This window comes from Phasianus colchicus, chromosome 4, assembly GCF_987193195.1.
Source record: "Phasianus colchicus chromosome 4, bPhaCol1.hap1.1, whole genome shotgun sequence".
NCBI lineage: Eukaryota > Metazoa > Chordata > Aves > Galliformes > Phasianidae > Phasianus > Phasianus colchicus.
This window is the reverse complement of record NC_143439.1, coordinates 59,766,235-59,783,348: the sequence shown is the minus strand read 5'-3', so window position 1 is coordinate 59,783,348 and position 17,114 is coordinate 59,766,235. Positions and strand designations below refer to the sequence as shown.

Genomic DNA, 17,114 nt, shown 5'->3' with positions numbered 1-17,114 from the left:
ACGGCCTGAACCTCTGATTGATCACCTGAGCCGAGCAATGAGTCAGCCAGGGGAGCACAGGTGAAAGCAATTCACCTGTGCTGCAGGAAGGGGTGGAGCCTGACTCCACCTCTCCTAGACCCATTTAAGAGTTGACTACAAGTGGGGAAGGTTCTCTCTTCTGAAGATCCACTCCACTGGAGTTTCCTGAGTGAGCCCATGATACAGGTAAGCATCCTATCTATTCTCTTTGCCTTGCTTTGCCTAACTCTCTTGTTTATTTCATTATTATGGTATCTTAATGTTATTTGATTATACAACATTCCTCTATACAATTTTCCTTGATTATACACTATCTTAATATTCTTTGATTATGCATTAATTAAAAGCATATAATAGATTTACAAAGTAGAGTATAGTGAATTCTTAGAAGCACAAAATGGAAAAATGTGAAATTGCATTGTTTGGAGTAAAAAGAAGAAAAAAAATTAGAGGAGTTGAAAAAAATGTAGAGACAATCAAGAAAAAAAGAAAATGAAGCAGAGGATTTGAAAGCAGGGGAGTTGAGAGAGATGATATATAGGATCAGAGTGCCATGCAAAGTATGTGGTAGAAATAGTGAAAATGTAGAATATAAGTAAGAACAGTGAAGATGGAGACCTATATTTGAGCCTCTTATTTCTTTGGTGGTTCAATCAAGCAGAGATTATAAAATGATTTTTCATTATTTGTAATTTCTTATTAGAGAATTAATTAATTGAGATTTTATAATTAAGGAAAAGCCAAATTAGTAGTTAAGATGCATGTTATAGTTTTTTTTATCCAACTCCTTCCAAATATAGAGAAATTACTAATCAATTTTAGAGCTCTTTAGAAGATAGTATGTAAGAAATATCTAGCTGTTACCTACTGCAAAAATGCAAAGTACACTAGCATAAACACTTGTAAAATATTTTCTATGGTCAAGATTTAATCAAATATTTTGTTGAATAGTGGTGAATTTGTCACCAAGAAAGTGGAAGAAGAAATAAAAACTTCACTGTAGTCTGTTTCTTCAAACCCTATTTTAAGTTCACACAAGGATGGAAAAAGAAGAGCAAAGTTTTACTACTGTGTAATAACAGAAGTTGTTGAGATGTAAATGAAACATGTTTTATTTGTGTAGCTTTGAGATACACAGGAGACCTGTGGGACAAAAATCTGTCAATCTTTTCTAAAATGTTTCCTATTTTTATGTTTTTTCCTCTTGCACACTTGTTTATTCAACATTTTTGACACCTCAACATGATACCAATTCTGAGCAAATTGTTTCTATTTACTCAAATATAGCACAGTATGGTCAGATGAAAAGGTATTAATTTTACTCTTTGAAATTCACAACTCTTAGAAATGAGATCTTGTAACTTCACATTCTAGTAGAGATGAACAGGGTTTTAAAAAAAACTTACAAGTAAAGATCTCTAGATAAGCTAGGTTAGGAACTGCTTTAGAAATCAGTAGTTTTCCAATGCACTTACCGTCCAAAGAACTTCACAATCGGGGTAACAATAATAGCACCCACAAGGCCACCAATGGCAAAAATGGAAACAGTTACAGACCAGAGGAGAGTCAGGGTGCTTTCATCCACTGAGAAGCCGTATCTTCGTTCCCAAGTTTCATTGTAGAACTTCTTGATATACTGAAAGAAAATACATAATTATACATATAAAAATTCCTGTTAAAGGATGCAGATCACAGAAATTGGGTGAATAAACAGCAGCTTGCTTGCAGGAATCGCATCCACAAACTCTCTAGGCAATCCACTCCAGCACCTCACTTCTCTCAGTGAGAAACTTCCCCCTGACATCTAATCTTACTCTTCCTTCCTTCACTTTAAAACTATTCCCTCTTGTTCTATCACTATCTACCCATGTGAAAAGTTGATTTTCCTCCTGTTTATAACTTTTTTTTCAATACTAGGAGGGAGGTGCTCCAGCCCTCTGATCATCTTTGTGGCCCTCCTCTGGATCCTCTCCAAAAGCTCCACATCTTTCCTGTGTTGTAGGACCCAGACCTGGACACAGTACTCCAGATAGGGCCACATGAGGGCAGAGTAGAGGAGGAATGTCACCACCTTTACTGGTCACCTCTTTTCTGATGCAGTCCAAGATACCATTGGCTTTCCAGGCTACAAGTGCACACTACTGGCTCATGTTAATTTTCTCATCCCAGGACCCCTAAGTTCTTCTCAGCAGGACTATGCTTATGGAGTTCTTCTAGCAGTCTGAAAACATCTGGGATTACCTTGAACCAAGTGCAAAACCTTGCACTTTGTTTTGTTGAACCTCATTAAGTTTACATAGGCTCACTATGAAGCAATAAGTTTTCCAAGTGCACCATGGTTTCCAACTCATCCTGCTTATTTCCCATGCTGCATGTGTTGGTATAGAGGCCCTTCAGATGGGCTTTCAGAACCCACAGCCTTTGGTGTGACATCACTCATGCAGCCATTCATTCAACTGATCTGTTCTCCTCTTTCTGCCCAGATCCCTGTCTCCAACTGGGAGAACTGTGAAGAACACTACCTGTGCTCCCAATCCCTCCAAAATCTTCCCTAGGGACATAGAGTCTTTTTGGAAAAGCTGAGTAACCTGGATCTGTTCAACCTGGGGAAAAGAAGTCTGAGAGGAGATCTGAAAAATGTTATAAATTTATAAATATCTAAAGGGAGGTGGGAGGCAAATGGATGAGGCCAGGCTCTTCTTAGTGGTGTGTAGTAATAGGACATGAAGTAATGGCCTAAAACTTGAGCATAGAAAGCTCTGACATCAGAATCCCTTTTTTATGGTAAGGGAGACAGAGAATGGAACAAGTTGTGCAGGGAGATTATGAAGTCTCCTTCTATGGAAGAATTCAAGACCTGGCTGGATGCCTACCTGTGTGACCTATTGTAGGGTAACTTCTTTAGCAGGGGGGCTGGACTCGATGATCTCTTGAGGTCCCTTCCAAACTCCATGAGTCTGTGATATTTTTAAATTTCCTGGTTGCTGCCTCATGCAACTCAATTTGAAACACCAGGAGGGGATAGTGGTTGTCTGGTTTTATCATGCCAGATAATCTCTTCTTGATGTCCTGAACACAAGCCCCCAGCAGGCAGCAAACCTCTCTAGAGGTTATCCGGGAGGCAGATAGGCACCTCAGTGCCTCTCATCAAAGAGCCTCCAATTACTAAGACCCTTCCACTTTTAGTGGCACCAGACATGACTCTGATCACTGGTTGGATCTTTTCAATATCAACTGGTATTTGTGGACTGATGGAAGAAGGGAGCCTGCACATCTATGGCTTATTTATGGTAACACAGAACCAGTCAGCTATACAAAATAAAGGATGTATTAAGCCAAGCAACAAAAGTTAACATTTTTCTCCCTAGAAATTCACAGCCAAGATAAATAATTGCTGGAAGAATAGGATAAGAACTTTTAGATGTTGGCTTGATACCAAGGGGGGGGGGAAGCCACAGTAGCAAAAAAAAGAGCTAGCTAAAGTTAAGAATCACAAATTGCTTCTATAAATAAATTATAGCTTCGTACCTTCACATTTACATAGAATGTTTTTTGAATGAAGTTCAGGCAGTTAAACAAGCAATTTATTTTCAGTAATGAAAGAAGTATCAAACGTGAAATCAGACACCTAAGATGCAGAAATAAATGTCTTCCAGACAACTGAGTTCTCTTAAAGAAACAAAAACCTGAGACCTGGCTCTTCCTGTCTTCTTGTATTTTTAACAACTCATCTATCCTAAAGCTTATGCTTATCCCCCATGACAGCTTAATTCCTCCTAAGACTTCCATAAGTATTCTTCCAGAATATTTTTTGAAAGTCCGAGAGCCTCTTGATTCTGTGCAGAACTCCAGACTCCTAAGGGATCATTGCCCTTCACAAAAGCCATGTCTGATCTTCCCCAAATTCTCACTTTTGTATTACAGTTTCTGCTAGTTTGTCAAGTGCAAATATCTAATTCTTAAACTGTATCTTTCAAGTCTGTCCCTCAAAATTACTTTTTCCTTCAAGTCACATTAATTCATTCAATTTCTCTGTTATTTATGTTATCTATAAGAAATGATATGTAGCCTGTATTTTTAGGTATTTTTTACAGTCTTATGCAAGGCATTTTATCAGTTGGATAGAAAATTGACTAATTTTATTCCACATCTCTACTGATTTTTAAAATGCATCCAATACATCCTCTATAAAAAGCGTTCCGGCATGGAACCTTCAGAGACTTTTCCATTCCAAAACATAAATTCAGTTTTCTTGCTCTGTCCTTGTATTTCTGGAAAGTCATTTTTCAGCTTGATCCATCAGCCTTATATCCCCAGCTCTCTGGAAGTCTTTTCTCCCTTCTGAAAATACTCAGACCCCATGACCAGCTCACAGTTTTAGCCATCATGCCGGATGCCGGAGTTTATTTTATTTTTCTGCTTTCCTCATATGAGCACAATCGTAATTTTCTGCTAGATGGCTTTAACAACTACTCTTACTCTGATGTTCAGTTATGCCTAATTTTCTCATCTTTCTAAAACGTAAAGGCTTCATATCCCCAGTAGGACATTTTCTATATGATCTTTGTATAAGCATGAGGCATGACATGATCACTCCTGCAGAACAATTCTGCACACCTGTGTGATACAATCCCTCACAAGCTCCATGGTATCTCAAAGTCTCATCAGGCTCCTCTCAGATTTCATCAGGCATGACACAGCCACTGAAGTATCTTGGGGTAGCACTCAGAAGGATAAGCCTTCCACCAAACTCTCCCTGTTTAGGCTAGGAACTTCCAACCTTAGGTGTTCAAGCTTGGTATGCATGAGCTATTTAACCTGAGGCCTTTATATAGCTTGAAACAGAATCTCTGCACATGCCAAGTACATTAGAAAGGTGGAGGTAGAACATACAGTGTACTGTCTTCATTCTATTAAATTTCTGGCTAGATTATCATGCCCTGACTCTTAAAAGAAAGACAATCATACCTCATTATTTCCATTCTATTTTATATGTTCCCATACAAACCAAAACAAATTATTAGATGAAAAAATGTCCAATTGCACGTGGTTAACTTTGCAGCAAACTATATTTCATCAAGAATATCCAAATAAATTCACCACTAAATTGAGTAATAAATCCTATCTCTAATATCAGTACTCAGATTATATTTAGATTTTGATATCTAGTTTATTTGAGATTCATTTTTGATAGCAATGAATACTAAGAGAAAGCATTTTTAGAACACTATTAGCATTTCCTGCTAATTCTAATAACTAAAAATAGTATGTAAATTTTTTCCCCTTGTCATGACTAATTTCCTCAGCACTGTTTTCTTATTAATAATGAAACATTAGGCAAGTGTAAATATTCAAGAAAATAAAGTACAAACTACAGCATTTAAGAATAAGAGACAAACAAGCCATCATGTATATTTCTTTTGCCTAGATTTCCACTGACACTAAATGGGAAAGTATTAACACATGCAGGTTTTGAGGTATTGCACATGGAGATGAAAACCAAAAGCAAAAAACAAATCTGATTCAACAAATCCATTATGCATATCCTTTACCAGTGCCCAACCATCCTCTGGTGCAGACCCTTTCCTCACCCTCCAGCTACCCCTCCCCTGACACATCTCCATGCCATTCCCTTGGCCCTATTGCTGTCACAGAGAGCAGAGCTCAGTGCTGCCCTACACTGCAAGGAGCTGTAGCTGCCATGAGGCTTCCCCTTATCTGCTCTGCTCTGAACAAACTGAGACTGCACGTCTCGCCCCCTAGAACTTTTCCCATCATGGCAGCCCTCCTTTGGATTCTATCTAGTTATTTTATGTCCTTTTTATATTGTGATGCCAAAACCTGCACACACTACTCAAGGTAAGGCTGTGCCAGCACAGAGTTAAAGCATATATAAGCATATATATACACATGCACACATATATGGTGATTTTTCTTGTCTAACCTTAAATAACTTATATCAAGGGGAGATAAGAGATGGTCTTTTGAGAAGAAAAATGAACTGGCTCACAGTTATGAGGGCTACTCACAGTTACCCAACTGGCTGACAGTCAGCTATATGTTTCTGCAGCTACCCCAGTGCCAGCTCTAAAAAGGATGCAGAAACACAGCTACCAGCAGGAAGAAGTGATTGGCAGGGGGAAAGCACACCTGCAATGGGTTATTGCTCCTTCCCATAGGAAAGTGGAGGACTGAGTAGTCAGTACAGACAACTCCGCACTGGGCAGATCTGGTGCAGTTTGTTTCCCCCTTGCAGCAAGTCAGATCAAGTAACAAACCTTATGAAATGGCTTGTGGTAAAGTTCCCAGCTGAGAACTGCAGGGGCATTTCCCTGTGGTCTGATGAGCTGGCACAACTTTCAGCACAGGAAGAAGACATACAGAAGGGTTTGCACACAGAGTTCATAGTTTCAGCCTTAAATGAACTTCCCCTGTACAATTCAGTGATTGTGATGATGTGTTCAAACCCTGTCTCCTGGAAACATCTCATACTTTTGTCAACAGTCATTATCAAGCACTTTCTAAATACCCCTGAAAGCATTATCTAGCAATTTCTCTTAAAGTTGGTCAACAGGAATTGTACTGAAGTAAATAGGAGCAAAAGATATGCAGCATCCTATGCAGAGATGCCCACTACAGTGTTGGCTGTAAGCTGCACATGACCAAATCACATTATTTGCCTTAGCAAGTTTATAAATTAAACTCAACTTACAACTTTTAGGAGTATAATGCACTCCCACTATGATCTCTTGTAAGAGCACTATATTTGCAGGTAAAAGCCTCAGTTACCTCACATCATTCCCAACTTCACCACATTTGGTGACACACAGCCACACAGGTGAAGACATATGGAGCAAAGGTTCTGATGCTGCAGGAATCACAATGTTGGTACAGCTCATTCCTCCTCACTGTGGCTATGAGCAGATCTCAGACTCTTCAGCCTGGCCAGTGCAGGATAGGGACAGGAAGGTGGCCTGTTCCAGGCAAATGGATGACACAGCTTGACCTGGGATTTACAGAGAGGACCAGGGGCCACACTAGCATTCTGCTCTTGAATCACGCAACTATGTACTCTTTTTCACTGGAGTGTATAAACAGGACTATTCCTGGGCCCTACCTATTGTATTGTTTAACACAAATAAGGAAGATACTAAGCTCTCAAATACTGCAACACCACTCTGGAAAAGGGCAGACTTCATGCATATCTGTCCACAGCATGACCAGAACCACCAACATGGTACCAACTTTCTGTCCAATAGCCACAAATAAAGACTTTGAGCAAAACCAGACAATCCTGGAAGTACTACTATCCATGATACTTGAAATTTAGCATTCTTCATGGTATAGTTGCAACCCCAGTCTGTCCAATTTCATTCTTGTCTGATCACCGCCATAATCAATAACATGGTTCAAACCTAGAGATCTGAGCACTGGCAAGCAGCATTTCTGATCACCCTTTCTTTCTTTTACCCGTGCAGAAAGTGGTAGGAGAGTTTTGATTACCAGATGGTCCATTTTTCATATTGCACTTTTAAAAGTTTAGAAGTCAGACAATTCACACTTCTCCTCTGACAGCACTGACTCAGTGCAGGAAAGATGCCTATCACAGCCACAATCAATACTATTGTTCACAGAATTTCAGCTGCCTGCTGATTCTGTCTAAGCCATACTTATCTCCTGAAGATGGCAGGGTGAGGTGATGCACAGACATGCCATACTAGAATAAACATCCAATCTGTCTAAACCGGTGTTATTGGTACAAATGGTACCAGGAGCTCCAGGAAAATTCCCAGAAGCTGTCAAGGGAACAACAAAAGCTTCCTACAGGGTGAGTCAATTTCTAATCCTTCCTGTTGTCGCTTTATCAAATATAATCTGAATGCAAAATGTAAATTTCAAAATTTCTTCTTCCATTACTTGCATGAATATTGTATCCATCTTTCATGTGACTGAGCAGCTCAGGTAAAGCTTAGCCACACATTCTAATAATAGATTTCCATAAAAGAAGGAGCTGAACTTTGGAAAGGAACTTTTTAAAAACAGAGTATCAACAACTCACTGAAAAATAATTACTAGTTACCTATTTTAAAAAAAGTGTTTCTTGCAACTCTACTGAATTGCTTAATGTGCTGCTTGATTTAATTAAGTGTCTGTAAGCCATCAGTATGAAAATACAGCATTCAGATTTCCATGTGATAGCTGATATTTTAATGAAATCCCTCAAATACTGTACACTGATTTTACAATACTCTTCTCATCAGACATTGCAACAAATTGTCAACACAGCAGTTTCAAAATCAGAACCAAAGAAATGCAGAAGTGGCCCATTATTTAAGAGCTGCAAGAGACATTTATAATAGCAGAACTGTGGGAATGAAATGTGTCAGCCTCCAGAACTGAATGAACGAAAGTTGCTGAATATGCACCTACAGCTACCATATATTCTCTAGTCAGAAAGACAGGCTATTAAAAATGCTTTATCACTCAAAACTGTGCAAGATTTAGCATTATTCTGTGTTTTGGGAATTTTCTTGTACAAGAAACCCTGCACAACTCTTCATCTTGACAGCAGCGTTTGCTTTCCTGACCAATACTGAATTTAGTTGAAAACCTCACAGACACCAGAAACAGCTGTTCAAGCACAGAAAGGTTAACATACAAGATTTAACTTCTTCCACCACATCAGCGGGATGTTAAGGGCAGGGTGCTGGAGAGAGCACACTAGATAGACAAGGCTGCCCTCTACTGGTACTTAATTCCAGTTGTGTCAGTAACTTACCACTGCAGGTGCGTTCACCACAGAGAGATTGTATCCATAAAGAAAAGATGATCCAAAAGCACCAGTTAAAGATGCTACAATTAGACTTCCAGACCAATTCTGAAAAACAAGGAAAAGGTGTAGCCACTGTTAGTATACTTCAAATAGAAAAACTGCAGACTTTAATGCTGCTTGTACTGTCTTGCACAGCTCCTGCAGGCAGATCTTCTTCATGCAAAGCAATGGCCTGCAGCACTTCCCATTTCTGCAGACCAAGAAACACTAAATCTGAAGTGACAGCATCTCAGTTAACATTTACCAAGGCATAAGTGAACATTTAAACTTCTTTCAACCTCACAAATTCTTGCTTCAATCTCCCTATTGGCCCCCAACACACACACACAAAAAGTAAAATCTTATAGAAGCATATCTCAGTGAAAGAGACTTTGGCAATGTACACCACCACCACAAAGCACATGGTAACATACAGTTGATGCAACATGATTTGGGACAGACCTGACTTAGGGGATAGTCTAAGAAGTCAGTGTGCTCCCCACCCAGTCCCATAAGAATAAGGATTAGTGAAATTCTGAGCATTAAACAAACAAACAAACAAACAAACTGATGCCCACAGCCTAGATATTGTAACCCAGATGTACCTCTCCAACAGTAACTTGCTGCCATACACACACATGCTCTCAGACAGAGATACCATCTGCTCTTTTCCCCCAGCATCGTACCAGTAATTCACCCTCTACAACTTTCCTCCTTCCACTCCCTACCCCTCCTCCTGCATTTAGCTGATAGCCCCAACCTCTATTACTAACTTCTTCATCCATACAAAAAGCAACATTGCTCAGATATCGGAGTATCAGTCAGTTGATTTGAAGCTTCCAGATTTCAGGGTCCTTTCCATTTCATCCAGCATTACTTTCTGACACTCAGTTCTGCTTCTGGATTTTGAAGTGCTGCACACGTGACCAGGGCCAGTCCTAATTTAATTCTCAATAGATTTCCTAAGAGAAATCTGCATTTTGGTGGCTGCTTGGCAATTGTTTTGTACATCACGGAAGATGACAGCTCACCTTCCTTAAGAAATTTCAATAAAGTGGATGACATTTTAAACATCTTTTTTTATTTTTAAAAAGTCTGCTAAGAATCTCAAATTTCAGGAGCAGTGACTACTGGTTTATGTTCAGCCTGATTGCTCATTGAAGCCTCAATGCTTTTGAAAGGAGAAAAAGCTGTGTAAGCAGGCCTTGTAACCTCAGCTTTATCTACATCACGGAGAGTAGAATCTATATTTTTCGTCAGTGTTCCAAAGCTGTACATTTCCTTTGGGAAATGAAGATCTGAAGCATCAACTACATTTGAGCAGGTAGCACATGGCATAACAGCAGTGGTGATGAATAGGAGCAAGTTCCTCCAAGACAAGTACAGTAGGGAAAGTGGCTGCAGTGTGGTTTTTGACACATGCTGGGGTTCACATTGCCACCACACAGTCACTGTCACTTGAGTTCATGGAGAAATGATGGGATATCCACTGATAAAGCAGGGGCTGCAGCACACAGCTCAGCACTCATGGGGTCTGCTGTGCTCTACAGCTGCAGGTCTGAAGGTCTCAAATGTGCCCTGTGGGACAGCCCAGTGTGGTTAACTTCTTCCACATGGCGTGGTAGCCTTTGAAGAGATTACACAGTTCATTAACTGCTCTATTTTCAGTCAGGTCAGGAGGAAGTGTACAGCAGGAGAAGAAAATCTTGCGTAAGAAATATATCCCATTGAGTTCATTAAATAAGCCAAGTACAATTTATTATTATTAGCCAGCTTCTTAAAATGAACCTGCCACACACACAGCTTTGCAGCATTACTCCAGTAATAAGCAGCAGAAATTTCAACATAAGGCTTTATTTAGGTGATAACACCTTGCCCGTTATTTCTCAGAGTTGATCAGCCATTCCTTCACTTCTAGGAGTCACTGCTACTCTGTATGAGGGACAAGTGGTGTCTCTCAGGAGTCAGTACTGGGTCCAAGGCTCTTTATTATCTTCATCAATGGCATCAACAGAGGGATTGCGTGCACTCCCAGCAAGTTTGCAGATGACATCAAGCTGTGTGGTGCAGTTGTCTTGCCCAAGGGAAGGGAGCCATTCAAAGAAACCTAGACAAGATCTAGCAGTGGGGTCCAGGAGAAGGGAAGGCTCCAGAGAGACCTGAGTGGCCTTTCAGTATCTAAAACTGGGGCTATAAGAAAGAAGGGAACAGACTCTTCAGCAGAGTCTGTTGTGACAGGACGAGGATAAATGGTTTTAAACTAAGAGAGAGGAGATTTAGACTGGATATAAAAAACATATTTTTTAAAAGGGTAGCAAAGCACAGGAACAGGTTGCCCACAGAGGTGGTGGATGCCCCATCCCTGCAGATACTCAAGCTCAGGCTGGATGGGACTCTGAGCAACCTGATGGAGCTGAAGGCGTCCCTCAAGCCCAGGAGAGTTGGGCTTGATGGCTTTTTGGGGTCTCTTCCAACTCAAATGATTCTGTGATTCCATGAATTTAGAACACTGGGGAGATACACGGGAGTGTTCCCAAAGGGTTCATAAATGATAAGTTCTCATGTGGTAATATTGCTAAAAGATCTGCTCCAACAACATTAAATACTTGGGAAAGATCCTGCAAACGAGGTGTTTTGGACTATGAAGTCTATGCTTATTAAAAACTCCAGTGAACACCTGAAACTTTCAGTGCAAACAAATTAAATGCACACAGGGTTAAGTAGCAAATAAGGCAGTACAAATGATGGGAGTGCTGTCAAATTAGAAAAACCAACATCCACTATTTTCAAGTGCTGCAGACAGCAAGGTTTAGAGCATACTTCAGCACCATGAAGTTTTCTAATATATGACCTGCTGCAGAAGGCACACAGAGCCTCATGCAAAGCTTTACAGATCTTGGAACATGAGCTTTAATTTCTCCATGACCTGTCTCTCCTCGTGCACTACTTCAAATATTTGCTCAAGTTTCAGCAATGTCAGATAAAAGCAAAATGAAACAAGAAGGGGAAAAGAGGAAAAAAAAAAAAAAAAAAAAAAAAAAAAAGCTCAAAATAATATTAAGTCTGTGGCAATATTTTAAATAAATAAGTGAATAAATGAGCAAAGCAAGCTAAGCCTCCAGCAATCTGTCTGATAGTGGCTGGGAAACAAGAAGTGGTCACACCTTCCCCAGAGGTGCTCCTTTCCTTTACCACCACCAGCGTGCTGCTGTTAGCACAGGCTGTCACCCTGCATAAAGGTGCAGTAAGGAAGTTTCATACTGGACCAAAGCAAAGACCCCTGGTCATTGGAGAGCTGCTTACTTGTAAGAGTCCATGTTTTTTGCTCTTATCACAGATCACAGAGCTCCGATAACCCTTGGAAATGTTTTTACCAACTCAACTTCTTCATTCAGCACACAGTGCAATGCTCATGTACTATGAACCTTCAGTTGCTTTTGTTTTAAACGTACACTGGTTTGCATTTCAGTTTTCCAAGCTCTATTCGAGCTTTTGCTTTTTGGTTAGTGGGTGACAGCCCCCTTTTCAGGTTAAAATCAAACACAGTTGCAAGCAGTAAACACCGCACAGGCACAGAAGGAAGTTTTAGGATCTTTCAATAGACGCTGCTAAGGCTTCTTATTGGCCATACGCACCTGATTTTCGCGCACCCGACCCTGCACACCGCTGCTGGGACGGCTCCGGGCAGACAGGTGCGCGCCCACCCGCGGCCCCCGGGCTGCTCCCTGCCCTCCCCCGCTGACCGCGGTGCAGCCCCGCTCTCCTCGCCCTGCTTGCAGGAGCTGCTCGCCCAGCAGGCTCTCTCCCACCGCGTGGTCGGCTCTGCCCCGTCCCCGCCGCCGCCCTCCGCTCCCGGCTCGGACGGCCACGGTATTTTTAGCTCAGCCCAGACGGCACCGAGCGGGGACGGCTCCGCGCTGCAACCTGAGCCCGTCCTCACTCACGGACTTACTCCGGCTCCCACGGCCGCCGTGCCCCAGCCCGCTTTTCCTCCCTTCCTACCCAGTTGAGAAAGGTCACAAATCCTCCCCTTCTCCCCCCGAGGCCGAACCCCGCAGGGGTCCGCACCCCTCCGCCGCCGTCCCCGCTCCCCTCGGGCTCCTTACGCTACTTGCGCTTCTCCCCGCGCGGCGGCCGCCCGTTTCCCGCGCCACCAGCGTATCCGCCTCGGGCGCCGCCGCAGGCTCCATGCCGCCGCCTCCGCACGTGCGCAGCGGCCGCGCATCTCCGCCGGGCAGCGCGCGGGGCGCGGCCGTGGGAGGCGGGGGAGAGCGAGGGGCAGCGCGGCCGTGCCCGAGCCCCGCTCCGCGGCCGCAGGGATTGGCCTGTGCGGAGGGAGGGATGGATGGGGTGGTCCAGAGCGCGCTGCTGAATAACTTAAGCAAATAGCCTTGAGCCCCGGGGAGGCGGAGGGTTTCCGCGCTGTTTAGGGGGCGGCGGTCAGGTGCACTGCCAGAGGGAGGTCAGCGCTTCCAGCTCTTCGTTCCGCAGGTGCCTATTTGCAAACATGCATCGAAATGCTGAGAGTTAAGCTGCGCCTTCCAGTTGGCAACGCGTGAGCCTCAGACTAGTACTAAGTACGTCTGGGAACTATTCCCAGATGTCTGCAGTCCGTAGTGGTGTAAATCTGCACTCTTTCCACTGCTAACGTGCCACATGCCTCACAACTACCTCACCGTTCCCAAAGGCACAGAAGTTCAGCCATAAAGCACAGCGGGTTTGAAGGCAGACTGTAATGTAGAAACTTGGAGGTGTCATAGAATCATTAAGTCTGGAACAGACCACTGAGATCATCCAGTCCAACCACCATCCCATCCCCACCATGCCCACTATCCATGTCCCTCAGCAGTTCTTGAACACTTCCAGGGACAGTGACTCCTCCACATCCCTGAACAGCCTGCAGTGCCAATGCATCACCAATTTCTGAGAAGAAATTGTTCCCAATATCCAACCTGAGTCTTTGGCCAACCTGCATCCTCACCACACATCGAGTAAAGCAGCACTGGAACAGAAAGCCAGGTGGTCCTTATTAACATGTGAAGTCATTGTTAATGAGATGAATTGAGAAACATCCGCACAGACAGATAACCCAAACAACACTTCTAATCTTTTTGAGTGGTCACAAACTGTAAAAAAGGCAAACTAGGAGAATCAAGCCTCTAAAATGCATGGAGTGCATTTGAGATTAATCAGTATCTGTATTTTATTGAGTTTCATTTAACATAACACAGTGGGAGCAGCTCACTGCAGTTGACAGATGCCAAAAATATGGCTGTATGTGGGTAACACATACATTATTTCCCACCTTAACATGCTGACCTAATGACAAATACGCTGATAGAAGAGTTGAGGCATTCACTTACCATCTTTTTCTTCACCTCCTTATTTTGTTTCATCCCCCCATTGCTTTGTTGCTTGTTCTCCATTCTGTTACTTCGTCAGTTGATAGCTGAGAAGGAAAAGAGGGAAAATTGCAGCAGCATGCAGCAAGTGTGCCGGGTAGGCACAACAGCATCAAAAATGCAGTTAAAAATAGCCAAAAATACATAGCAACTGTGCTATGGTCATCCACCTGTAGGGCTATATTAGGATTTGTCCAAATGTTGGGTCAGAATGATTCTGAGGATTCTCTCACCTCCTTACATTAGCTGTGCCACTGTGTGAATGCTTCTGCAAATGATGGGTCTATTTATTCAGTGCCCTGTCAAGAAAATTCCTCTCTAATCATCACCACATGTGCTTCAACAGTGTTAAAAGGCATTTTAATAATCACTTATTAATAAACTAATCTGATTTCTACAGTTTCAAGTAGGGTGGCTTATCTGTTATTTGCACTGTGCTTCATGTCATGGTCTTAGGCAGATCATCAATCTGTTCAGTTTGTCCTGAATATGGGTTATGGATTCTTCTGCATCAACATCTCAAGCATATCTTTGATCTTTGAATATTAATGTATATGTAAAATGGTAATGATAGATCCTGCCTTGAATGCAAGGTGTCTGTTAGACAGGAGTTTAAAAGACAGTGAGCTATGATACACAAGGACTAACAGTCAATTTAGAGAAAGAGCAGGTTGGAGCAGAAGTTATGTTCAGATCCTCATGCATACAGGAGGTTTTCTAAGCAGAGATCCTGTCTGACAGAAGAAATACCATAGGCAGTGCTGGGGCCATTATTTCTGAATGGTTCCAAGAAATCAGGCTGAGTTTTAAGGTAAGAGGAACTAGGAAAGTGTCTGCATTGTCTAATCACTGAAGCCAGAAAAATTACTGTCTTCCTTCTTTACCTCCCAGTACAGTCAATACTGAAAACCTAGAGACAAAACTTTCCCTCTGCTGCATAGGGTTTTAGTCAGTTGCTAAATTTTTTTAAGAGAGTTTTCAAGGTGAAAACTTTTCACTATAAAAGATATACTTAATCTTACCACTGGATATTTCACCTGTTCCATGCCATGTTTAACAAGAATGCCAAAAGTAATCCACCAGTATTCCTCTCTGCAGCACCCACATGCTATTTATTTTTTCACATTTAAGGCAGATAATTAAGTTGATGATGTGTTAAATGTTACACTTCTGACAGAGCGCCAACAGACCATCATCTAACTGGAAATTAAGAGCTTACTGGATGGAGAGTATATGGGGCATAACACTGAAACAGGAACAGCATGGGCTCAGCCACAAGCTGTCGGGTAAACATCTAAAGAGAAATGTTAACCTCTCAGCTACACCACTAGCAAAGATAGATAACCCGTGTCTCCCTTTCATAGACACATATTAATATGGCTGAATTGTCTTAACCTCTTGTTCTCTGAGCAATCTTTAAAACAGCTTTATAACATTTCTGGCCAGCAATAGCTGACTATGCCCCATCTGCAGAGGTGTTCAGATCAAACTGTCCCTCCTGTATTTTAGGTACCTCTAGTTTCAGAACTTTTTATAAATACCCAGTGGCCTGTGACACACATCCAATGTGATATAGAAATTAAGAAATCTAGGCTGGAGAGGGAGTACAGATCACTGAAACTCTTTGTGGGTTTGCTAGTGTTCCTTCTGCAGTCTCACTGATTTGTTTGCAGGGGAGAGATGTGAGGCTAGAGCAAGCAGAAACAAGATCTTCTGATTGCAGCTTCTCACAGCATCTATAGGAGTGACATTCTGCTTGGGAAAATGAATATGTGGAGTTTGCACTGCTGCTGCTGATTGACATTCATGGAAATGCTTTAACAGATGGGGGAAACAAGTGCATTCTCCCTGGCAGTTCATGTTGCTAGCGCAGGAGAAATTAGTTAAGATATAGATCCAGAAACATTGTCTTATTTTTTGTTGTAGAGTATGGAACAACAGGTCTCTCCTCCCCCCAGTTTGTATAGTTAGTTGAGAGGTGAGCAAAAAATCAGGATAGTGCACTTACATTAGGTCTTGCAGCTCCTTCTGTTTCAGCATTAAAAACAGAGCTGCACTTGTTTGCCTACACATCCAGCAGTTTATTTACCAAAGTATATGTTGAGTTTAATTTAAATATATTGAATCCAATTGATTTCTGTGATTTGTTAGCTTTGGATGCTGAGACCTTAGGATGTCTCAGCAGCTTGCAAAGTGAGAGCATTAGAGCAGGTCGTTTCCAACCTTGTGATTCTATGATTCTATGATTCTATAAGCTTACTCTAACCTAGGATTCAGGCACAACAGAAGCAAGCTTCAGGCAGTTCAACTGCAAGTTAGAAGTTATGGTGACAAAATTCCACTTGATGGCCATGCATCCTTCCACATCTGTCTCCTGAGCACAAAATACACAACCTCTATTAAAATATTATGTCTGAGTCAACACTGTAGTGCCACACACAGAGAAAATGTGGAAGTCAGAAAAGCTGCTTACAGCTGATGAATTTTTACACTTCTCAGAGTAAGCCTTTTCAGGTATAGAACAGAATAGCTTGGTTTCTTTTAAAAATGGGAAGAACAAGCTCTCACAGAGAGGGAACACTGAAATGCAGTGCCAATCATAAAGGTTTGGTATAAAATGTTGCTATAAAAATAACACTAATTGACTCAGTAACTCCTGTTGTACCACGTAACAATCCAAATGTGGGAACTAGATCTTTAAGGTGCCCTCCAACCTAAGCCATTCTATGATAGACTATGTCTAATGATTGTATCTCACTTTGCAAACATCTCTTTTTGTGAGGGTGCTTCTTCTCCCTTCGCTTGTTCTCTCATTTGAAAGGTAAAATTTCCCAACTTGAGTGCTTTTGTTTCCTATGCACTCTACTGAATATAACAGG

At 41.8% G+C, this 17,114-nt stretch overlaps 1 protein-coding gene across 1 annotated transcript in view; it reads right to left on the bottom strand.

The window, feature by feature from the left end:
* Window positions 1–13,074, bottom strand: part of SLC2A9 (solute carrier family 2 member 9) — an 85,579-nt gene extending 72,505 nt beyond the window's left edge. Inside the window, exons 1-3 of the mRNA XM_031588379.2 lie at window positions 12,940–13,074; window positions 8,801–8,899; window positions 1,497–1,657 (exon numbers count right to left, since the gene is read on the bottom strand). Coding sequence (XP_031444239.1) covers window positions 1,497–1,657; window positions 8,801–8,899; window positions 12,940–13,023 — 344 coding nt within the window. The 5' untranslated portion in view covers window positions 13,024–13,074. The remainder of the gene's footprint in view (window positions 1–1,496; window positions 1,658–8,800; window positions 8,900–12,939) is intronic.
* Window positions 13,075–17,114: the final 4,040 nt, after the last annotated feature.